A 25,910-nucleotide genomic window follows, 5' to 3' on the forward strand; every position below is an offset into this window, starting at 1 on the left:
AACTTCAACAATCTCTCATCTTCTCGCTCTCTGCCTTTCTTTGTCTCGCTCTCCACTCATTTCCCTCTTTTCGTCTCACTCATCTCCCAATCTTTCTCCCTCAAATCGGTCTTACCCTCTCCCCTCTCTGCCTTTGGATTTCTCTCTCCATATTTTCCCTTTCCCATGTCAAATTAAAATAATAATGGAATGCATAGTGATACCACAGAGATCTAAGATGTTTGTCTTTCTCTCAAGCGGCATAGGCTTTTATTATGATAATGCAATTTTATTCATAAAAGCAATTCTGCTGCAATCATTTTACAGGTGTGAAGAAACATATGTGTTGATTGAAATAACAGAAATGGGTAGAAGAGGTGATATTATTCATTTACCTTTACCCGTTTCCTGCAGAGCACAGCAGAATCAGAACATATGTGATGAGAATAACTTAAAAACATGGATTATAGGTTACTCAAATGCAACGGGGTTGTCCCATTTTATTTATCGGAAAATAAATAAATATATAAATAAAAAATCTATATGATTTCCTGTATAATGTACCATCTAATGCCCTCAAACTCAACTCTGGACATCGAAGCCAATTACACTGCATTTTTCATTGTTCCCATCTAATCAGGGACTGATTTAGACCTGGGACACCAGGTGGGTGCAATTAATTATCAGGAAGAACAGAAAACTCCGGACCAGGTAGGGTAAGATTGAATAGCCCTGATCTACTGTATATTATGCACTGTATAGGGAGTAGGATACCATTTGAGACACATCCTAGGTGTACTATAGGACTGGATTTAGTCCTGTATGACCAGGCGAGGTTGTGTGGCTGGCATCTCACTGATCCACCTGTTTGAAGAGACAGTGAGAGAGAGACAGAGAGAGAAATACATTGTTTACTGGAGAAACTGACCTATTCATCACACCAAATTATCCACCAATGAAACGCTTCAGTTTGTATTTCTCCTGAGGGATCTCCCTATTCTCCCAACCTTGCCCTATGAATCTCATATCCCGTACAGAATTTCATCAAATTGGGGTTTTATGGATATAAATGCAGGACATAAGATTACTGTGTATGAATTATTAAAGGATATACCAGTAGGGAGCAGTCCACAGATAAACACTTTATAATATGGTAATCTATTATAGATAACATAATCTAAAGACTACGGTCATCAGGTGGGACCCTGTGTTGTATCGACCCTAATGCATTGCTAGAGCTGTTCCAAGCCATCATCCTGCTGGAAACAATACAGCAAGGTTTGGTCGTCCAAGTGAGTTTGAAATAGAGTCAGGGATAGGGTCGCAAAATTCCTGGAACTTTCAATAAATTCCCTGGTTTTCCAGAAATCCTGGTTGGAGGATTCTGGATTTCCTGCTTATTCCTTCCCAATTCCAGGAATACCCCAACTGGGATTTTGGGAAAACCATGGAATTTATTGAAAGTTCCCGGAATATCATATCAGCAACATGTTATCTACGATGTCCACCATGAACAGAATATAACCCTGTAGCTAGTAGGCTACATCTGAAGGGTTTAAAAACAATATATACACACTTTTCACATTTGTGTTTTTTCATCAGAAATGATTGTTATGGGTACCTTCATTTGGGTGTAAAATATGACTATTCTCAGATTTTTCATTCATAGGTTTTTGGTTGACTATCCATTGTTTAGCTGAAATGGATTGTTCGTATCCTGTATATGTGTCTCTGATATGTGGTTGTCTCACCGAGCTATCTTAAGATGAATGCACTAACTGTAAGGCGCTCTGGATAAGAGCATCTGCTAAATGACTAAAATGCAAATGTACATGTGTTACATACAGCTCTCATAATACTGTATTGAATTATACATAAATATTGATGTCACAAATGTATCATTTGAACAGTTCTTTCTTAAAAACAAAACAAATATGTTTTAAGTGAGAATAGGCATTGGTCTAAAGCCGAAAAATAAATTCACATGAGCACCACAATGCCAATTCCACCAATACTCTAACAAGGTTTTCCAGCACACAGCTTTGACCTACTACAGTAGCTATGTTGGTATTGTACTGCAAACTATGTGTTGGCAGGTTGCTTAGGGTTCAAACTTTCAAATCTCAAATAGACTAATTCATACTCTTAGAGAAGGTGCTTCCACAATAATGTGATGAGTACCGCATACAAGGTAAAGTTTTGGATTCTTCACACACCACAGTAAGACATTATCCCATTAAAATATCTTTACATGCTTTTTTTTATTAAATGAAAGCAAGCTTTGATTGTATACTTACAGGACTGTAAGTTGGTGCATGCCTGTATTTCCTTAAACCTTTATTTTAGCAAAACATGTAATTTAAACAAATATATCATAATAAGAAACATTTTTAGTCAGTAGGTGCCCAACATAACAAAAAGGTGGTGGTGTGTTGGACACAGTAGATCAGATAGATGCATTCCTGATTTCTGTAATTGTTAGCTCACCTGTGTAATAATGACATAGGCTCAGAACCACTTGCCTTTCACACATGGCCCTGTTTTATCAATTGCTTTGAGGAACAATGGACAGTTCATTACCTCTGTCGAAAGAATGTGAGGCTTAAAGTTATGTTTGTACTTTTAAAATAAAGATGGTGATGCAAAAACAATACACATTTAAAATAGGCCCATATCTAAAAATACATAAAGCGAAATGATACTGTAGATATAATGTGCACTCGGAAAGTATTCAGACCTCTGGACTTTTTCCACATTTTGTTATTTTACAGCCTTATTCTATAATCGTTTTTTTTTTTAAAATTTTTAAATACAAATTCCAGGCGGAAGCCACTCCTCAGTAAAAGGTACATGACAGCCCGCTTAAAGTTTTCCAAAAGGCACCGAAAGACTATCAGACCATGAGAAACAAGATTCTCTGGTCTGATGAAACCAAGATTGAACTGTTTGGCCTAAATGCCAAGAGTTACGTCTGGAGGAAACCTGGCACCATCCTTACGGTGAAGTTTGGTGGTGGAAACATGCTGTGGGCGTGTTTTTCAGCAGCAGGGACTGGGAGAATAGTTAGGATCAAGGGAAAGATGAATGGAGCGAGTAGAGAGAGATCCTTGATGAAAACCTGCTCTAGAGCACTCAGGACATCAGACTGGGGTGAAGGTTCACCTTCCAACGGGACAATAACCCTAAGCACACAGCCAAGACAACGCAGGAGTGACTTCTGGACAAGTCTCTGAATGTCCTTGAGTGGCCCAGCTAGAGCCCGATGGAACATCTCTGGAGAAACCTGAAAATAGCTATGCAGCGATTCTCCCCATCCAATCTGACAGAGCTGGAGAGGATCTGCAGAGAAGAGTGTGGTGTGCCAATACAGGTTTGCCAAGCTGGTAGCGTAATACCCAAGAAGACTCGAGGCTGTAATCACTGCCCAAGGTGCATCAACGAAGTACTGAGTAAAGGGTCTGAATACGTATGTAGATGTTATATTTCCATTTATTTATTTATATACATTTGCTAAAATAATTTTGGGAAAAGTATTTGCTTTGTCATTATGGTGTATTGTGTGTAGATTGATAAGGGGGAAAAACGATTTAATTCAATTTTGTCTAACAATTTTTTTTTTTAAGTCGAGGTGTCTGAATATTTTCAGAATGCACAGAATAGCGTTTTGAAATGACACCATAAAATTATAGATTTTAAACAAATACAGCTCTGTCATTGAACAACCCCATGTCATAATTAGATTGTGTTTCTTCACTCTCTTTCATAAGATCTTTAAATTAAACAAAAGCTAATTTACCAACATTTCTTAAAATGCACATATAGCGTTTTGGAAATAAACTAATTTCATAAGGGATGTTTGAGTTGAAAAACAGCATGTAGCATCATTGATGACTTGATAATATAACATACGTATAAGATGAAATGTAACAGTCATATTCTCATTCTAAGCATGTTTATTTTAGCAAACAATGGGTGTAGTAAAACCACTAGACGGTATCACAGTGTGTATTACACTTGACCATTACACACCTACTCATACAAAAGACCATCACCTGGATGAAATCAACTTTAGAAAAGTGTTGGCTAATAAACTATTGGCTTGTTGTCGGAGCCAAGGTTGGCGCGGGTGACTGAATTGATAACTACTTGCTGCTGTCAGATGTGTATACACCGGTGACTGCTTGCATTCATTCTTTGCTTGCGGGCTCATTTCTGTGACAGGCCCCAACGATGTGCCTTCATTTCAGTCTTAATGAGAGAGTGTACATGCGGAACAGAAAAGCTTTAGGGTGCCGCAGCCACAACTAATCCAAACAGCCGTCTCTCTGTTGGCGTTCCTTCACTGTAATAACACGAGCGCAGCTGAGGCCAAATTAAACCTGTAATTTTGGGAAATAAAAAATATATAATTGTGGCGGATGTGTCGGCACGCTACAATGCTCTCTGAGTCTGATCCCTGCGGAGAGTCTAGTTGGTGCTGATGAAGGAATGTCCAGTGGGATTATGCAATATACCCATCCTTGTCATTGAGAGTGAGACAATTGGAAGTGTCATGTTTATCATCACCCGTCCAATTACCAGCTTGGTTTGGAGTTCTTGGTTATACCTTTGACTTTGAAACATCCTGGATTTGTTTTGCAGGTGCATTACAACACTGTTGTTTTTACAGCGTACTGCATCTGGCCTACACACAATACGCCATAATGTCAAAGTGGAATTGTGTTTTCAGAACATTTTTATGTTTTATTAAAAATGTAAATCTGAAATGTCTTGAAAGTATTCAACCCCTTTGTTATGACAAGCATAAATAAATTCAGGAGTAAACATTTGCTTAACAAGTCACAAAATAAGTTGCATGGACTCACTCTGTGTGCAACAATAGTGTTTAACAGGATTTTTGAATGACTACCTCAGCTCTGTACCCCACACATAAAAGTATCTGTAAAGGTCCTTCAGTCAAGAAGTGAATTTCAAACACGGATTCAACCAAAGACCAGGGAGGTTTTCCAATGCCTCGCAAAGAATGGCACCTATTGGTAGATGAGCAAAAAAAGCCAACATTGAATATCCCTTTGAGTACTGTATGGTGAAGTTATTAATTATTATTAGACTTTGGATGGTGGGTGTATCAATACACCCAGTCACTATAAAGATGTAGGCATCCTTCCTAACTCAGTTGCCAGAGAGGAAGAAAACTGCTCAAGGATTTTCCATGAGGCCAATGGTGACTTTAAAACAGAGTTTAATGGCTGTGATGGGAGAAAAGTGAGGATGGATCAACAACATTGTAGTTACTCCACAATACTAACCATTTAGGTAAAATGTTTTAAGTGAGAGTGAAAAGAAGGAAGCCTGTACATAATACAAATATTCCAAAACATGCATCCTGTTTGCAATAAGGAACTAAAGTAAAATTGCAAAAAAATGTGGCAAAGAAATCAATGTTATGTCCTGAATACAAAGAGTTATGTTTAGGGCAAATCCAGCACAACACATCACTGAGTACCATTCTTCATATTTCCAAGCATGGTGGTTGCATGTTATGGATATGCTTGTCATGGACAAGGACTAGGGATGTCATGTCTTATTATGTCTGTTCCTGTCCTTTCTCTTCACTCTGTCTCTCTCTGCTGGTCTTATTAGGTTACCTTCTCTTTCTCTCCTTCTCCAGCTGTTCCTCATCTCCCCTAACTAGCTCATTCACCCTTTCCCCACCTGTTCCCTTTTTTCCCTCTGATTAGGTCTCTATTTCTCTCTCTGTTCCTGCTACTTTCGGTGTCAGATTCTCGTTTGTGTTTCTCATGCCAGAAGCAAGCTATCGTCTCGTTTGCTTCCACCTAGTCCTATCCTGTCGGAGTCTGCCTGGCAGGTGCATCCTGCACTCTACTAACTATCTTTTGTTTGCACCGTGTCCAGTTCATCATATGCTACGTGTGATCAGCTACCACCGTTCCTCTGTGACCCGCACCGACCCAGAGCGACCTGCAGCCTGTCGCCGCTACCCAGCTATTCATCAGAGGGACTTTATGTTTCATTTGTCACCCTCTCTGCGGGTATTCTATTGTGCCATTGACAACGTCGGAAGAGGATCTATGCCATTCCTGTTTTTTCATTAAAAGAACTCTGTTTCTGTTAAAACCGCTTTTGGGTCTTCACTCAAGTACATAACAGAAGAATCTGACCAAGAATGGACCCAGCGGCTCCGGACCCTTTTCACTCCGCCGTCGAGATCCAGGGAGCGATGCTAGGCAGACACGAGGAGGAATTGTCTGCTGCTCGACATGCCGTTGAGACCCTGGCCGTCCAAGTCTCCGACCTCACAAGACAGGTTCACCAACTCCACCTCGATCCACCGCCCACTTCCAGGGTTTCCGAGTCTCCGGAGCCCAGGATCAATAACCCGCCGTGTTACTCTGGGGAGCCCACTGAGTGCCGCTCATTCCTCACTCAGTGTGATGTGGTGTTCTCTCTCCAGCCCAACACTTACTCCAGGAGCACAGCCCGCATCGCCTACGTCATTTCTCTCCTTACCGGACGGGCGCGTGAGAGTGGGGCACGGCAATCTGGGAGGCGAGGGCTGAGTGTATTAACCAGTATCAGGACTTTAAGGAGGAGATGATACGGGTTTTTGACCGTTCTGTTTTTGGGGAGGAGGCTTCCAGGGCCCTGTCTTCCCTATGTCAGGGGAATCGATCCATAACGGATTATTCTATTGAGTTTCGCACTCTCGCTGCCTCTAGTGACTGGAACGAGCCGGCTTTGCTCGCTCGTTTTCTGGAGGGTCTCCTCGCCGAGGTTAAGGATGAGATTCTCTCCCGGGAGGTTCCTTCCAGTCTGGACTCCTTAATAGCTCTCGCTATTCTCATAGAGCGACGGTTTGATCTTCGTCGCCGAGCTCGTGGAAAGGAGTTCGCGTTCTCCGTTGCCCCCCTCTCCGCATCACTGCCACCTGCCGCATCACTGCCACCCTCCTCCGCCGGCTCGGATGCTGAGCCTATGCAGCTGGGGGGTATCCGCATCTCGGCCAAGGAGAAGGAACGGAGAATCACCAACCGCCTCTGTCTCTACTGCGGCTCCGCTGGTCATTTTGTCACCTCATGCCCAGTAAAAGCCAGAGCTCATCAGTAAGAGGAGGGCTACTGGTGAGCGCAACTACTCAGGTCTCTCCTTCAAGATCCTGCACTACCTTTCCGGTCCATCTCCGCTGGACCGGTTCATCTGCTTCCTGCAGTGCCTTGATAGACTCTGGGGCGGAGGGCTGTTTTATGGACGAGACCTGGGCTCGGGAACATGACATTCCTCTCAGACAGTTAAGGGATCCCACGGCCTTGTTTGCTTTAGATGGTAGTTCTCTCCCCAAGATTCAGCGTGAGACGCTGCCTTTAACCCTCACTGTCTCTGGTAATCATAGCGAAACCATTTCTTTTTTAATTTTTCGTTCACCTTTTACACCTGTTGTTTTGGGTCATCCCTGGCTAGTGCGCCATAACCCTTCTATTAATTGGTCTAGTAATACTATCCTATCCTGGAATGTTTCTTGTCATGTGACCTGTTTAATGTCTGCTATCCCTCCTGTTTCCTCTGTCTCTTCTTCACAGGAGGAGCCTGGTGATTTGACAGGGGTGCCGGAGGAGTATCACGATCTGCGCACGGTGTTCAGTCGTTCCAAGGCCACTTCTCTCCCTCCACACCGGTCGTATGACTGTAGTATTGATCTCCTTCCGGGAACTACTCCCCCGGGGTAGATTATACTCTCTGTCGGCTCCCGAACGTAAGGCTCTCGAGGATTATTTGTCTGTATCGCTCGACGCCGGTACCATAGTCTCCTCCTCCTCTCCCGCCGGAGCGGGGTTTTTTTTTGTTCAGAAGAAGGACGGGTCCCTGCGCCCATGCGTGGATTATCGAGGGCTGAATGACATAACAGTTAAGAATCGTTATCCGCTTCCTCTTATGTCTTCAGCCTTCGAGATCCTGCAGGGAGCCAGGTTTTTCACCAAATTGGACCTTCGTAACGCCTACCATCTCGTGCGCATCAGGGAGGGGGACGAGTGGAAGACGGCGTTTAACACTCCGTTAGGGCACTTTGAATACCGGGTTCTTCCTTTCGGCCTTGTTAACGCTCCAGCTGTCTTTCAGGCACTAGTTAACGACGTCCTGAGAGACATGCTGAACATTTTTGTTTTCGTTTACATGGACGATATCCTGATTTTTTCACCGTCTCTCCCGATTCATGTTCAGCACGTGCGACGCGTCCTCCAGCGCCTTTTGGAGAACTGTCTTTATGTGAAGGCTGAGAAGTGCACTTTTCATGCCTCCTCTGTCCCTTTTCTCGGTTCCGTTATTTCCGCTGAGGGCATTAAGATGGATCCCGCTAAGGTCCAGGCTGTCATTGATTGGCCCGTTCCTAAGTCACGCGTCGAGCTGCAGCGCTTTCTTGGCTTCGCGAATTTCTATCGTCGTTTCATCCGTAATTTCGGTCAGGTGGCAGCTCCCCTCACAGCCCTTACTTCTGTTAAGACGTGCTTTAAGTGGTCCGTTTCCGCCCAGGGAGCTTTTGATCTTCTCAAGAATCGTTTTACATCCGCACCTATTCTTGTTACACCTGACATCTCTAGACAGTTTGTTGTTGAGGTTGACGCGTCAGAGGTGGGCGTGGGAGCCATTCTTACTCAGCGCTCCCTCTCTGACGGCAAGGTCCATCCTTGCGCGTTTTTCTCTCATCGCTTATCGCCGTCAGAACGTAATTATGATGTTGGTAATCGCGAACTGCTCGCCATCCGCTTAGCCCTAGGCGAATGGCGACAGTGGTTGGAGGGGGCGACCGTTCCTTTTGTCGTTTGGACTGACCATAGGAACCTTGAGTACATCCGTTCAGCCAAACGACTTAATGCGCGTCAGGCTCGTTGGGCTCTGTTTTTCGCTCGTTTCGAGTTTGTTATTTCTTATCGTCCGGGCTCAAAAACACCAAGCCTGATGCTTTATCTCGTCTCTTCAGTTCTTCTGAGGTCTCCACCGACCCCGAGGGGATTCTCCCTGAGGGGCGTGTTGTCGGGTTGACTGTCTGGGGAATTGAGAGGCAGGTAAAGCAAGCACTCGCTCACACTCCGTCGCCGCGAGCTTGTCCTAGGAACCTTCTGTTCGTTCCCGTTCCTACTCGTCCGGCCGTTCTTCAGTGGGCCCACTCTGCCAAGTTAGCCGGCCACCCCGGCGTTCGGGGTACGCTCGCTTCCATTCGCCAGCGTTTCTGGTGGCCCACTCGGGAACGTGACGCGCGTCGATTTGTCGCTGCTTGTTCGGTCTGCGCGCAGACTAAATCTGGGAACTCTCCTCCTGCCGGCCGTCTCAGACCGCTTCCCATTCCCTCTCGACCGTGGTCTCACATCGCTTTAGATTTTATCACCGGACTGCCTTCATCAGCGGGGAAGACAGTTATTCTTACGGTTGTCGATAGATTCTCTAAGGCGGCTCATTTCATTCCTCTCGCTAAGCTCCCTTCTGCTAAGGAGACGGCTCAGATCATTATCGAGAATGTTTTCCGAATTCATGGCCTTCCGTCAGACGTCGTCGTTTCGGACAGAGGCCCGCAGTTCACGTCTCAATTTGAGGGAGTTTTGCCGTTTGATTGGGGCTTCCGTCAGTCTCTCGTCCGGCTTTCATCCCCAGTCTAACGGTCAAGCCGAACGGGCCAATCAGACTGTTGGTCGCATCTTACGCAGTCTTTCTTTTCGTAACCCTGCGTCTTGGTCAGAACAGCTCCCCTGGGCAGAGTACGCCCACAACTCGCTTCCTTCGTCTGCTACCGGTCTATCTCCTTTTCAGAGTAGCCTCGGGTACCAGCCTCCGCTGTTCTCATCTCAGCTCGCCGAGTCCTGCGTCCCCTCCGCTCAGGCTTTTGTCCAGCGTTGCGAGCGCACCTGGAAGGGGGTAAGGTCGGCACTTTGCCGTAATAGGGCGCAGACTGTGAGGGCCGCTAATAAGCGTAGGACCAAGAGTCCTAGATATTGTTGCGGTCAGAGAGTATGGCTCTCCACTCAGAACCTTCCCCTTAAGACAGCTTCTCGCAAGTTGACCCCGCGGTTCATTGGTCCGTTCCGTATTTCTCAAGTCATTAATCCTGTCGCAGTGCGACTTCTTCTCCCGCGCTATCTTCGTCGCGTTCACCCGGTCTTCCATGTCTCCTGTGTTAAGCCCGTTCTTCGCGCCCCCGCTCGTCCCCCCCCCATCCTTGTCGAGGGCGCACCTATCTACAGGGTTCGTAAGATTTTGGACATGCGTCCTCGGGGCCGTGGTCATCAGTACCTAGTGGATTGGGAGGGGTACGGTCCTGAGGAGAGGAGTTGGGTTCCCTCTCGGGACGTGCTGGACCGTTCGCTGATCGATGATTTCCTCCGTTGCCGCCAGGTTTCCTCCTCGAGTGCGCCAGGAGGCGCTCGGTGAGTGGGGGGGGGGTACTGTCATGTCTTATTATGTCTGTTCCTGTCCTTTCTCTTCACTCTGTCTCTCTCTGCTGGTCTTATTAGGTTACCTTCTCTTTCTCTCCTTCTCCAGCTGTTCCTCATCTCCCCTAACTAGCTCATTCACCCTTTCCCCACCTGTTCCCTTTTTCCCTCTGATTAGGTCTCTATTTCTCTCTCTGTTCCTGCTACTTTCGGTGTCAGATTCTCGTTTGTGTTTCTCATGCCAGAAGCAAGCTATCGTCTCGTTTGCTTCCACCTAGTCCTATCCTGTCGGAGTCTGCCTGGCAGGTGCATCCTGCACTCTACTAACTATCTTTTGTTTGCACCGTGTCCAGTTCATCATATGCTACGTGTGATCAGCTACCACCGTTCCTCTGTGACCCGCACCGACCCAGAGCGACCTGCAGCCTGTCGCCGCTACCCAGCTATTCATCAGAGGGACTTTATGTTTCATTTGTCACCCTCTCTGCGGGTATTCTATTGTGCCATTGACAACGTCGGAAGAGGATCTATGCCATTCCTGTTTTTTCATTAAAAGAACTCTGTTTCTGTTAAAACCGCTTTTGGGTCTTCACTCAAGTACATAACAGGGAGGGTTTTTTTAGGATAAAAAGAAACGGAATAGAGCTAAGCAAAGGCAAAATCCTAGAGGAAAACCTGGTTCAGTCTGCTTTCCAACAGACACCGGGAGACAAATTCACCGTTCAGCAGGACAATGACTTAAAACACAAGGCCAAAAATACACTGTAGTTGCTTACCAAGACGACATTGAATGTTTCTGAGTGGCCTAGTTACAGTTTTGACTTAAATCGGGTTGAAGATTTATGGCAAGACTTAAAACTGGCTGTCCAGCAATGATTAACAACCAATTTGACACAGCTTGAATAAGAATTGTTTGTGCAATCCATGTTTGCAAAGCTCTTAGAGACTTACCCAGAAAGACTTACAGCTGTAATCACTGCCAAAGGTGATTCTAAGATGTATTGACTCAGGGGCGGGAATACTTACGGTAATGAAATAAAATAAAAAAGTATCTTTTGAAAAACATTTCAAGTGACTTTTTAGAAAAAGGATACAGACAAATATTAACTTGCAAATGTACAAGTCTAAGGGGGGCCTTGCAGAGGTGCACTTACTCTGGTACTGTCCAAACAGCCTTAGGGCCATGCCATTAATACTATACTGAATACCAGTGTGACTGTTCATGTGGATATATTCAATTGAAGAATCATTTTGTACACTTTTTCTGCTACAATTTAATGTTCACGAATAAAAATCTAAAGTTCAATGGGTTTCCATCGCATTTGGAACTCTACCGTTTTGTCACAAAAACAGGCACACGTGTGCTCTAGTCAATGGCTTGTAGATACAGTCCGGATCGGCTGTGAGGGTACGCTAGTGTAGTTGAAAATAGAGATAGTGAATAAATGTGAACGATGATGAAGGCCAGTGATGAAGATGCGTCTAGCGACTTGCTGAGGACCAGCTTGATGACTCAATCACGATTTATGGCATTGTTTGGGTGGCCTGTCATCTGTGTACTATCACAGGGGTCAAACACACCTTATCTGTGGTAAGCTCGAGGAAGAGCCATTCCCACAGAAGTCATAGGGTCACTGAAGCCAGGAGAGATGTGAAGAATGATGAAACTTGAATCGACTAAATTAATGTTAGTGAATTAAAATGGTCATGTTTGGATTGTTTCAAGAGTTCGTAAAGAGCTAAGAATTTTGATATGTTACATTGTACTGTAAGTGGTATGGATTTATCGTTACAGAGAAACTGTTATTCTAATTGTCGGATGGCGGATAGTTCAAAGAGGAGTGACACGGGTGCACCCGTATAATTTAGATAAGAGTTGCGATGATTAGATCCAAGAATGTGTGTGTTGTTTTCATGTCTCTGTTTTAATGTTTTGAGTCACGCAAAGTGATGGTAATTAGACGATAGGAGATACTGGGAGTTAGTGATCTTGGAAGAATAAAAGCTGGGCTTAAATTTAGATCAGGGAGTCAATGGTAAACCGATCTCTTGATGTACATTTGTATGTCATAGTGGTGAATTTCTATGCTGTTAAGACTTAGGATATTTTGTATTCTTTATATCGTGAAGACTTCCGGTATGTACCATTTGCTTATTGAATTCTTATTGCGTAACTGCAATAAATATGATTACTTTTCAAATGGATACAAACAGTAGTCCTCACATTTCTGAGTAATATTCCTTTAATTATTATTTGGTGAAATGTCTAATGGTAAATGTTATTCACAATACACATAGCATATGTGGCTCGTATTCAGGAAACTAGGCCTATGTCACATGTCACTACTTCACAGGAACTGCATTTGAACATAAACATTTACTTTTTATCAAAATGAGTTTTTTGGCAGAAAGACCTTCAGGAACATGTGAACGTTCATGTGCCTTAATAACAAACTTGTATTTTATCCATAAATCCGAATAAAATTGTTAATTAAATGAGCCTAGTTGGTTTAGCCACAGAAAAAGTCAGAAGCCTTCCCGCTAGCCATGATTGGCTGAGATAAGATGGGCTGGACATGCCGGGAGATGAGTTTGGATTGCTGTGCATGTAGTATACTTCTGTCTATAAAGTGAGTTGTTCAGTATGTGTTGATAATCTTTTCAACAGAGCCATTTTTAAAAGATATAACGTTAGCCATCGAGAACTACAAAAGTTTTGCTACTTTTCTCAACAACATTGATACCCTGAATTTACCAGGCGCTATCGACAGATCAGCTGGTAAAAAGTGATGTGCTACTTTCTGCACATGCCACGGTCAGTGTGAACCAGAGTGACCTGACACCACGCTGGCCAAACAAGATGTAGCTACAAATAAAACAGAGTTAAATGGTTCCAGTCTGCCGTGAAGCATTCATCCATTCATCCATATAAGCAATTTAGACAAGTGTTGGGTAAGCGTCGTCTAATAATGATAAAATATTTATACAATACTTTTTTTCTGGACACTTTCTGTTTTCGATATTAATATACAAGTAACCACTTCGCTGTACCATTTACATCTTCTGTATCCTGTGCATGTCACAAATAAAATGACCTTTCATTTAATATAGCGTGTGTTCACCAAATGGCCTCATGTGAATCCTTAAAGAGATGGATGTGGCTAAGGCTTAAGGTGTGAACGATGCTGAATGGGTGTAGACAAAGAAGACCTCTCCACTACTTGTACCAAAACATTCAAGGGCCATTTTCTCAAAAGTGGGGTTACAAGTTGATCAAATTTCAAGCCAGAATTACTTTCCCATTGTTCTTCAATTGCAGTGTATGACCGAATCTAGGCGGTCGGTCACATACATGCTTGGTCTCTAACTATACATCTCTGAGTCAAGGTTAACTCAATCATTTAATGCTAGGACATTGATTGCAAGACATTAACTCCTTGTCCCTTAGCCTCTTAATAATTGCATTGAAAACCTAGACACGTGCATCTTATAGTATTTCGAGCGGTGACATAAGGCTCGCAACCTTGGCTATTCCCGCTGTATACGATTATGGGCCTATAGCATTCATATGATAATGAAGTTAGATGGCATATCATAGTAGGGTCAGAGACCCCTACACACATTCTCTGTCATCCTCAGACAAAGTGAATTTTCCCTATCCTACATCAGTGCTCGACTTGGACTGATCTAGGTTCCGGTACTCATTTTGGGTGCCGGTAGTATTTTTATTAAGGTGCAGGAGCTCCACAATACCTTTGAGCTAATATTCTGTAAGAGAAACATGAGCTCAAGCAGTAGAAGATTTGAGGTGCCGGTACTCAAGTTCCAGTGATCTCCTGCCCAAATCAAGCACTGGCCGACATGTTGAGATTATTATGGATAAGAGCGGGAACATTTTTAAAATGTCAGCCTAGAATCAATCATCATGTCACCAGAATAAGACCCTCCATACCCTGGACCCAAACTGTTACAGACCTATATCCATCCTGCCCTGCCTATCTAAGGTCTTCGAAAGCCAAGTCAACAAACAGATCACTGACCATCTCGAATCCCACCGTACCTTCTCCGCTGTGCAATCTGGTTTCCGAGCCGGTCACGGGTGCACCTCAGCCACGCTCAAGGTACTAAAAACGAGATCATAACCGCCATCGATAAAAGACAGTACTGTGCAGCCGTCTTCATCGACCTGGCCAAGGCTTTCGACTCTGTCAATCACCATATTCTTATCGGCAGACTTAGTAGCCCCGGTTTTTCTAATGACTGCCTTGCCTGGTTCACCAACTACTTTGCAGACCTAGAACATGTGGACATCTATAAGTACCTCGGTGTCTGGCTAGACTGTAAACTCTCCTTCCAGACTCATATCAAACATCTCCAATCTAAAATCAAATCTAGAGTCGGCTTTCTATTCCGCAACAAAGCCTCCTTCACTCGCGCCGCCAAATTACCCTAGTAAAACTGACTATCCTACTGATCCTCGACTTCGGCAATGTCATCTACAAAATAGCTTCCAATACTCTACTCAGCAAACTGGATGCAGTTTATCACAGTGCCATCCGTTTTGTTACTAAAGCACCTTATACCACCCACCACTGCGACTTGTATACTCTAGTCGGCTGGCCCTCGCTACATATTCGTCGCCAGACCAACTATCTCCAGGTCATCTATAAGTCCATGCTAGGTAAATCTCCGCCTTATCTCAGTTCACTGGTCACGCTGGCAACACCCACCTGTAGCACACGCTCCAGCAGGTGTATCTCAGTGATCATCCCTAAAGCCAACACCTCATTTGGCCGCCTTTCCTTCCAGTTCTCTGCTGCCTGTGACTGGAACGAATTGCAAAAATTGCTGAAGTTGGAGACTTATCTCCCTCACCAACTTTAAACATCTGCTATCTGAGCAGCTGACCGATTGCTGCAGCTGTACATAGTCCATCGGTAAATAGCCCACCCAATTTACCTACCTCATCCCCATACTGTTTTTATTTATTTACTGTTCTGCTCTTTTGCACACCAGTATCTCTACCTGCACATGATCATCTGATCATTTATCACTCCAGTGTTAATCTGCAAAATTGTAATTATTCGCCTACCTCCTCATGCCTTTTGCACACAGTAGAAAAAAAAGAGTCTATATATATTGTGTTATTGACTTTTTATTGTTTACTCCATGCGTAACTCTGTGTTGTCTGTTCACACTGCTATGCTTCATCTTGGCCAGGTCGCAGTTGTGAATGAGAACTTGTTCTCAACTAGCCTACCTGGTTAAATAAAGGTGAAATAAATAAAATAAAATAAAAAATAATATTTATAGGAAAGGAGCATCAAGATAACTTTGCACTTTCACCACCCTGTTAAGTGGCCTAATAAACTACATGGTTTCCCCGAGTCGTATCGCGTGACTCCAAGTTTACTTGGAGATGGTTATTATATCAATATTTATGCATAAAGGCATTTCCACCCACATTTATCGCATAATTAATTTTACCGACAAAAAGATCCGACCATGTTGAACGAACAAATTATCTGTCAGTATTTATAAAATTGTATCATAGCTGTCGTGATTTCTTTTAATAAGATGACTTTACTCGTCTAAAAACTGTGGATGGAAACGTGGTTAAAGTCATTAATAGTATCTTCAGCTCCTGCACAATTTATCCATTCAGAGTGGACTGTCACTCATCTACCTACAGTTGGGTGCCAGTCTGGCTCTGCTTTGTCCATGTCTAGCACAGAAAAATCCAGGGAATCAATAAATATAGAAAGAGAAAGGGAGGGGGGGGAAAAGGGAGAGCGAAATAGAGAGAGAAAGAGAGAGACAGTTATGGAAACAACCCTGGTCTTACAGCCACCAGTTATTACCATTGTACCAGTCAGACAGTTTGGCCATTGAGTGGAACTTTAGAAGGAAGGCAAATGTATACCTAAATAAATAATTAAATCAACAGACATGCTTATTTTGCATTGAATCTGAGCAGTAGCAGTATCTTTCTGGCAAGTGTGTTTCTGGTTTGTGTGTCTTTAACAAACTGGATCAATCCACTGTTGTAATCAATGCAGTCGCTTCAACAAATCTCCATTCAGCAACAGTAGGAGTAACAGACTGTTCCCACGCATCAACAGACACCACAAAAAGACAGTAATCTGTTTCATATCTGCCTTCACCAGACGGTACTACGACCATCCTAACAGATGACAAAAAATCCGTCAAATTATCAGTCTCTTGAAAATGTTTTTCATCAGTTGACACATTTGGACTTCTGTCTGTCATCACCTCAGTTCCGTTTTCTGCAACTTCCCTTTGATTGTTTGTGAAAAATATATTTGGAATATAATATATTTTGTCATGTATTATACGGCATTCTGTACCATTTCCACAGTCATTAATTATAATCTAAGCTCACTACTTTATGATAAATGTAAATCTCTAGTGGAATATACCACATTTGCATTCAATTTCCCAACCTGCTCAACCAATAAACAGAGTTTGATTTCCAGGCTGTACAACATGGGAGGCTGACTTAACCTCATCCATTTTGATTTATTGTGGGGGGGGGTTTTCCGGTGCTTTCGGGAATTATTCAGACCCCTTCCCTTTTTCCACATTTTGTTACGTTACAGCCTTATTCTAAAATTGATTAAACATTTTTTTCCATCAATCTACACACAATACCCCATAATGACAAAGTGAACAGAGGTTGTATTAAACATAAATGTATTAAAACATAAAACTTTATTTAAATAATTATTCAGACCCTTTGCTATGAGACTCGAAATTGAGCTCAGATGCATCCTGTTTCCATTGATCGTCCTTGAGATGTTTCTACAACTAGAGTCCACCTGTGGTAAATTCATTTGATTGGATATGATTTGGAAAGGCGCACACCTGTCTACTTAAGGTCCCACAGTTGACAGTGCATGTCAGAGCAAGAACCAAGCCATAAGGTCGAAATAATTGTCCGTAGAGCACCGAAACATAATTGTGTCAAGGCACAGATCTGGGGAAGGGTACCAAAAAAATGTATGCAGCATTGATGGTCCCTAAGAACACAGTGGCCTTCATCATTCTTAAATGGACGAAGTTTGGAACCACCAAGACTCCTTCTATAGCTGGCACCTCGGACAAATTGAGCAATCGGGGGAGAAGGGCTTTGGTCAGGGAGGTGACCAAGAACCCGATGGTCAATCTGACAGAGCTTCAGAGTTCCTCTGTGGAGATGGCAGAACCTTACAGAAGGACAACCATCTCTGCAGCACTCCACCAATCAGGCCTTTATGGTAGTGGTCAGACGGAAGCCACTCCTCAGTAAAAAGGTACATGATAGCCCGCTTGGAGTTTTCCAAAAGGCACCTAAATGACTCTGACCATGAAAAACAAATCCCAAATCATATCGTATTGGTCATATACACATGGTTAGCAGATGTTATTACGAGTGTAGCGAAATGCTTATGCTTCTAGATGCGACAGTGCAGCAGTATCTAACAGGTAATATCTAACAATTCCACAACAAAACCTAATATCTAACAAATTCCACAACAAAACCTAATACACACAATCTAGTAAAGGAATGGGACAAGAATATAGAAGTATAAAATATATGGATGAGCAGTGACAGAGCGGCTAAGATGCAATAGATAGTAAAGAATAGATAGTGAATGATATTATATACATATGAGATGAGTAATGTGAGATATGTAAACATTCATAAAGTGGCAATATTAAAGTGACTAGTGTTCCATTTATTAAAAAGTGGCCAATGATATCAAGTCTGTAGGTAGGCAGCCGCCTCGCAGTGCTAGTGGTGGCTGTTTAACAATCTGATGGCCTTCTCTCTCTCTGTCCCAGCTTTGTACCTGTACTGACCTCACCTTCTGGATGGAAGCGAGGTGAACAGGCAGTGGTTCGGGTGGTTATTGATCTTTTTGCCATCCTGTGACATTGGGTGTTGTAGGTGTCCTGGAGGGCAGGTAGTTTGCCCCCGGTGATGTGTTGTGCAGACCGCACCACCCTCTGGAGAGCCTTGCGGTTGTGGGCGGTGCAGTTGCCATACCAGGCGGTGAAACATCCCGACAAGATGCTGTTGTTGTTGCGCTGTTGAAGGCACAACTACACTGTCTGTGACCGTGGACGATTTCAGTTTGTCGGTGATATGTACAATGAGGAAATTAAAAACCTTCCACTTTCTCCACTGCTGTCCCATCGATGTGGATAGGGGGGTGCTCCCCCTGCTGTTTCCTGAAGTCCACAATCATCTCTTTTGGTTTGCTGACATTCAGTGAGAGGTTATTTTCCTGACACCACACTCCGAGGGCCCTCACCCTGTAACGGTTTTGACTTGAGGTTATTATTTATAGGGGTGCCAGGTAGTTTGTGCCTACCAGAGAAAACAAATGTTTCTCTTTTTGGTTTGGGAGGAAATGAGTCCCATCTGGTCCGTCAAGTCTACACCAATGCAAAGGACTCATGTAAAAATCAGGATGGAAATACACTTTTCATAAACCCTTAAAACATTGGAAAGAACTTCAAAAACAACTGTATTCTTTTGCATGGGTTGTATTACAAACATAAATGATCACATACATGTAACAATATAACAAACAATGAGCTCTGGTTCCTCCAGAAATGTCCTGTACCTCAGGCCTAATAAGAGTCCAGCCCGGTAAAGTAGTTCAAGGAACTCAAGTGACCTTAGTCACGCAATGTTTGTCCATTCATAAAAGTGTAGCGTAAACCCAGTATCAAATCATACAATCAAAATAACAATTATTTTACCACACAACCATCAAGTGTTTCAACTCTTAAGTCCTCAACTACAACTAACTACATAAATCATCATGGTATACATCACATCAAAACAAATTAAATACCGTATACAAAAAGGCTGTAGTCAGTCGGTCAGTCAGACAATCCAATCCGCCAATATATCTCCAGCGGAGAAAGGCCACGAAGAACAACGGAGAGGTGTAGTCCACGGAGCAAAGAGTGGATCCGATCCTGGGTAAACTTGCTATTAGGCTACAAAACACACTTTTAAAAGCAACAAAACAAACGGAATAGAGAAGCTTTGGAACTGAGGGTTGAACACACTCATTCACGTCTCCATCACAACCCCACTTTTGCGCAGCTGATGCTGGCTATTTAATTGGGAATTAAAGGGGAAGCGCCCTATTGGAAGAAGAAGCACAGTTGGTTCAGAAAAATTCAGGGCCGCCACAACCTCCTCCCTGTAGGCTGTCTCGGCGCTATTGGTAATCATGCCTACCACTGTTGTATCGTCTGCAAACCTGATGTTTGAGTTGGAGGCGTGCATGGCCATGCAGTCGTGGGTGAACAAGGTGTACAGGAGGGGGCTGAGAACACACCCTTGTGGGGCCCCAGTGTTGAGCATCAGCTCGGTGGAGATGTTGTTTCCTACCTTCACCACCTGGGGCGGCCCATCAGGAAGTCCAGGACCCAGTTGCACAGGGCAGGGTCAAGATCCAGGGTCTCAAGCTTAATGATACGTTTGGAGGATACGATGGTGTTGAATGCTGAGCTGTAGTCAATGAACAGCATTATTACATCGATATTCCTCTTGTCCAGATGGGATTTGACAGTGTGCAGTGTGATGGCGATTGCATCGTCTGTGGGCCTATTGGGGCGGTAAGCAAATTGAAGTGGGTCTAGGGTGACAGGTAGGGTGGAGGTGATATGGTCTTTGACTAGTCTCTCAAAGCACTTCATGATGACAGAAGTGAGTGCTACGGGACGGTAGTCATTTAGTTCTGTTACCTTAGCTTTCTTGGGAACAGGAACAATGGTGGCCATATTGAAGCATGTGGGGACAGCAGATTGGGATTGATTGAATATGTCCGTAAACACACCAGCCAGCTGGTCTGCGCATGCTCTGAGGACGCGGCTAGGGACACCGTCCGGGCCGACAGCCTTGCGAAGGTTAACACGTTTAAAATGTTTTACTCACGTTGGCCACAGAGAAGGAGAGCCCACAGTGTTCGGTAGCGGGCCGCCTCGGTGGCAGTGTATATTCCTCAAAGCGTTGTTTAATTTGTCTGGAAGCAAGACGTCTATGTACACGATGGGGCTGGTTTTCTTTTTGTAATCCGTGATTGTCTGTAGACCCTGCCACAATAGTCTCATGTTTGAGCCGTTGAATTGCGACTCCACTTTGTCTCTATACTGATACTTTGCTTGTTTGATTGCCTTACGGAGGGAATAACTACACTGTTTGTATTTAGTCATATTTCCAGTCACCTTGCCATGATTGAATGTGGTGGTACGTGCTTTCATCTTTGCGCGAATGCTACCATCAATCCACCGTTTCTAGTTAGGGAAGGTTTTAATAGTCACAGGTATTAAACAGTCCCCGGGGCTAAATTATGAAAGACTGTAGTAACGATAAGCTCCGATGTGATATGTTCTGCTTTTGGTACTGGAGAAATTAAGAAAATACCTTTCCTATTTATTATTGCTGCATAAACGTTATCTTGCACATTTTATCTCACCAACCGTTTCTAATTTGCAATAAGATGAAGACATTCGTCTATGAAGCATATTCGCTATTCCCAATCCAGAAGAGAGACTTCTCTCGTGCAGAGCCTGTGTGTGTCTCGCACACATCACACACACACACACACCTTAATTAGCAAAGATGGCGGAGAGAACTAAACGTTCAAAAGGCCACAAGTGCAACAAGAATTTTGATTGTAAGGGCGGAAATACAAACAATCTGTCCAAACATCTATGGAAAGTGCATCATGTACAGGCAGAGAAATGCAGTTTTCGACTGCCTAGCTCGTTGTTCATCCCTCGTTGCCCGATCTACTTTCGGTATATATGCTAGCAGCCTGGAGCCCACACACAGAGTTAACTCAATTATGAGAAACATGGGGTCATGATCAAAAGTAACCATTAGCCAGCTGATTTAATTTATGTACGCACCCATAGCTAAACAATCACCCATTTAAAGATTTTGCTACTTTTTTGTTAAAGTTCCAGCTACAATGAACCAACCCACTCCTCCCTCTAATACCTCTGGTCCAAGCCAAAGACAAGCCCAAAGCCCCTTCACGCTGTCAGATAGTGTGACTGAGGAGAGGGTGAATGAGTGCCACCTAACCGTGACCAAGTTCACAGTGAAAGGCCTAGACCCCTTTGACACAGTGGAGTCCAAGGCCTTTAGGTAACAGTCAGTATATATATATATATATATTGAGTTGTATTCATTTTTAGGTTATAGTAGTATAAAAGGGTTGTATGTTAGTCCCATCACTCCACAATACACAACGACACAATAAATCAATAATGATAATTCAACACATTAAAACTTTTTTCTTTTTTACTGTAGGGAGATGAACAAGGCACTCAACGTCCAAATATACCCCTCCCTCCAGGAGTTACCTCAGTGACACATTCATTCCTACCTGGTGTGGTGTAGAAAAGGCCAATGTGATCACTGAGCTGAAGGACCTGCCAAAGCTGGCCATGACATTCTACACCAGTCTCTGTCAGGACCACTCTCTCACTGTTACAGTGCACTACACAAGCCAGGACAGTTTAAAACAGAAGGTCCTCCACACCAGGGCAGAGTACAAATCGCAAACTGGCGAAGTAGTGGCAGAGGAGATCTCAGACATTCTGGAAGAGTTTGACATAGAGCCGAGCAAGATTGTAGCTGTGACTGTTAATAATGCTGGCAATATAGATGTTGCAATCAAGAGGTTACACATCCTAAAAATAGGATGCTTTGCGCACACATGTAATCTGGCAGCGCAGAAAATCTACAAAATGAATTCTATTGTTAAATCAGGGCAGTGGTCGTGTAGTTCAAGTGATTGATGTCCAAAACAGTCTTGAAGGAAATGTGGCAGCTCCTTGGTAAGAAGCCAGTTCAATCTATTAAATTATTATTCTGAAATTCCCACATTTAACAATTTCAGTCAACATTCAAGTGTGTGGTAATTAAATGTACTGTATGTTATTTTTTGTTGTCGTTTCAGGCATTTCGCAACACTCACTCATCCTTGATGTCAAGAACAGATGGAACTCTATCTAATGAGAGAGAGATTCATGGAGCAGTATTCAGCGATCCAAGCAGCAGCCTTGAACCCACAACCGTGAAAAGCAATGTCCAAGGTCAACCTGGACCGTCTGAAGGACGAGGACTTCCATAAGGCTGAGGAGTTTGTCCAGCTCATGAGAATCCTCTATACATCCACACTGTGTGTGTCATGTGAAAAGAATGCCACCTGTGGACAGATCATACCCAACCTCCAAAAACTGGAAGAGAACTTCACTGTGAAGCATGAAGATACAACGTTTGTGGCAACCATCAAAGAGAAGGTGTTGGGAGAACCTCCCCGAGTGCTATCAGGATGAGGACATTCAAGCCTTCCTGCATGAGGCCACAGCAATGGACCCCAGATTTAAAGGGAGGCCGGTGAGTGACACTACCTGGGACAGGCTGAGGAAGGCAACTGTTGAGGCCAATGTGACAGAAGCAACACCAGGGCTGTCAGAGGAGCTGGAGCAGACAGACACAGAGCACCAGCAACATGAGGAGGAGTCTGAAGGAGAAGGGGGTATGGAGGAGACAGTCCCTCCATTGTACAAAACAAGGAGTGCCTTGGAGGAGCTGTTTTCAGAGGAGGACGGAGTTGAGGTTGACGATCCAACAGGACACCTCGTCCCTTACCGAGCGTGTTGACCTAGAGATTGAGCTCTACAAAGGCCTGCCTCCCATTCCCATGGCTGAAGATCCTGTGATGTGGTGGTGGGAGAAGAAAACCCACTCTGCCCCTCCTGACAAACAGCACAACAAGCTACCTCTGTGCTCAAGCCTCCTCCACCCCTAGCGAGAAGGTATTTTCGATTGCAGGGAACACAATAAGCCAGGAGAGGTCCCGACTTCTGCCAGAGAAGGCAAATATGTTGATCTTTCTCCAGAAGAACTGCTAGTCCTTTTGCAGCCTACCTTCATGCTCCACCAGTGTTGCTCTATACCACTATTTTCGCAGGAAAATATTGTTCATTTCATTTGTTTTACATTTCCATCATCATGTCACGTTCTGACCTTTATTTTCCTTTGTTTTGTCTTTATTTAGTATGGTCAGGGCGTGAGTTGGGGTGGGCAGTCTATGTTTAGGTTACTGTTTCGGCCTAGTATGGTTCTCAAGCAGAGGCAGGTGTCGTTAGTTGTCTTGATTGGGAATCATACTTAGGTAGCCTGGGTTTCACTCTTGGTTTGTGGGTGTTTGTTGTTTCCGTGTCTGTCACCACACGGGACTGTTTCGGTTTGGTTTTCGTTTATGTTCACATGTATTGTTTTGTATTTCTTAGTGTTCAGTTTATGTTTTATAATAAACGATATGGAGACTTACCACGCTGCGTTTTGGTCCGATCCCTGCTACACCACTTCAGATGAAGAGGAGGAAATCTGCCGTTACACATCACAACATTAGAGTCTATTGTGATTTATTCTAAACATTCCTGTTTCTTTAGCTGTAAATAATTGTTATTCTACATTTCAGAAAAAAAAGCCATGTTAATTCTGTTCTTAATGTTTGTTTTTTTCGTAAAAAATTACAGAAAACAAACCAATAAGAATACCGTTAAAGTACCAGATTGATAAGCAGTATTGGTAAGAGTAGTAATACCGTTAAAATCTTACCGATACCCATCCTTACAGTGGGTACAACATCTCCTATACACTTCCTTATAAACTCGCTCACCGAGTCAGCGTATACGCAATGTTATTATCGGAGGCTACACGGAACATATCCCAGTCCATGTGATCGAAGCAATCTTGAAGTGAGGAATCCGATAGGTCTATCCAACGCTGGTCTGACCAAAGTGCGAGCGCTTCCTGTTTTAGTTTCTGCCTATAGGAGGGGAGCAACAAGATGGAGTATTTTTCAGATTTTCCAAAAGGAGGACTATGAGGGCCTTGTATACATTGCGGAAGTTAGATTAGCAATAGTCGAGTGTGTTACTTGCTCGTGAACAACAATCGATATGCTGATAGCATTTAGGTAGCCTTGTTCTCAAATTAGCGTTGTTAAAATCCCAAGCTACAATAAATGCAGCCTCAATATATATGGTTTTCAGTTTGCATAAAGTCCAGTGAAGTTCCTTGATGGACGTCTTGCGGGGGGGATAAACACGGCTGTGACAATAACCGAGGACAGTTCTCGTGGGAGATAATACAGTTGGCATTTGATTGTAAGGAATTCTAGGTCAGGTGAACAAAAGGACTTGGGTGCCTGTATGTTGTTACAATTACACCATGAGTAGTTAATCATGAAACATACACCTCCCCCTTACCGGAGAGATGTACATTTCTGTCGGTGCGATGCACTAAAATTACTTGGCTGTATGGACTCCGATAGCATGTATGTTACAATCCCGGAAATCTCTTTGGAAAGCAACTCTTACCCAGATTTCGTCGACTTTGCTAACTAGGGACTGGACATTAGTGAGTAATATACTTGGGAGAGGTAGGTGGTGTGTGCGCATCCCGAAGCCTAAATAGAAGACCGCTCTGGGACAATCTCCGGTGGCGTTGTTTTGGGTCGGCCTCTGGAATCAGTTCAAATGCCGTGGAAGATACAGACAAATGATCCGCTCTGGTAAGTTCACGTCTCTCTGATATCCAATAGTTCCTCTCAGTTGTATATAATAACACTTCAAGTTCTGGGCTAACAATGTAATAAATAATACATATCAAATTAAATACTGCACAGTTTCCTAAGGACTTGAAGCGAAGCTGCCATCTCTATCGGCGCCATCTTGCAACAAAGTTCTCTGGTATGATGAAACCAAGATTGAACACTTTGGCCTGAATGCCAAGTATCACGTTTGGAGGAAACATGGCAACATCCCTACAGAGAAGCATAGTGGTGGCAGCACCATAGCGGCAGAGACTGGGAGACTAATCAGGATCGAGGCAAAGATGATCAGAGAAAAGTACAGAGAAATCCTTGATGAAAACCTGCTCCAGAGCGCTAAGGACCTCAGACTAGGGTGAAGATTCACCTTTCAACAGGACAACGACCCTAAGCACACAGCCAAGAGTGGTAGGAGAGGCTTCGGGACAAGTCTCGGAATGTCCTTGAGTGGCCCAGCTAGAGCCCGGACTTGAACCCAATCTCTGGAGAGACCTGAAAATAGCTGTGCAGCGATGCTCCCCATCTAACCGGAGAGCTTGAGAGGATCTGCAGAGAAGAATGTGAGGAACTCTCCAAATACAGGTGTACCAAGCTTGTAGAGTCATACCCAAGAAGACCTGAGGCTGTAATCACTGCCAAAGGTGCTTCAACAAAGTAATGAGTAAAGAGTCTGAATACTTATGTAAAATGTGATGATTTTTTTTAATACATTTCCAAAAATAAATTTCTAAAAACCAGTTTTTTTTTCTTTGTCATTATGGGGTATTGTGTATACATTGATGGGGGGGGGGGGACAATTTCATCCATTTGAGAAAAAGGCTGTAACGTA

The 25,910-nt window shown here is 43.6% G+C and overlaps 1 protein-coding gene across 1 annotated transcript in view; it reads right to left on the reverse strand.

Annotated features, from left to right (window-relative positions):
• Positions 1-268: 268 nt before the first annotated feature.
• zgc:174356 (uncharacterized protein LOC100137120 homolog) overlaps positions 269-25,910 on the reverse strand; it is a 44,892-nt gene continuing 19,250 nt past the window's right edge. The window contains exon 7 of the mRNA XM_064926920.1: positions 269-843. Within this exon, the coding sequence (XP_064782992.1) occupies positions 792-843 (52 nt within the window). The 3' untranslated portion in view covers positions 269-791. The remainder of the gene's footprint in view (positions 844-25,910) is intronic.

The sequence above is a fragment of the Oncorhynchus masou genome, chromosome 21, assembly GCF_036934945.1.
Source record: "Oncorhynchus masou masou isolate Uvic2021 chromosome 21, UVic_Omas_1.1, whole genome shotgun sequence".
NCBI lineage: Eukaryota > Metazoa > Chordata > Actinopteri > Salmoniformes > Salmonidae > Oncorhynchus > Oncorhynchus masou.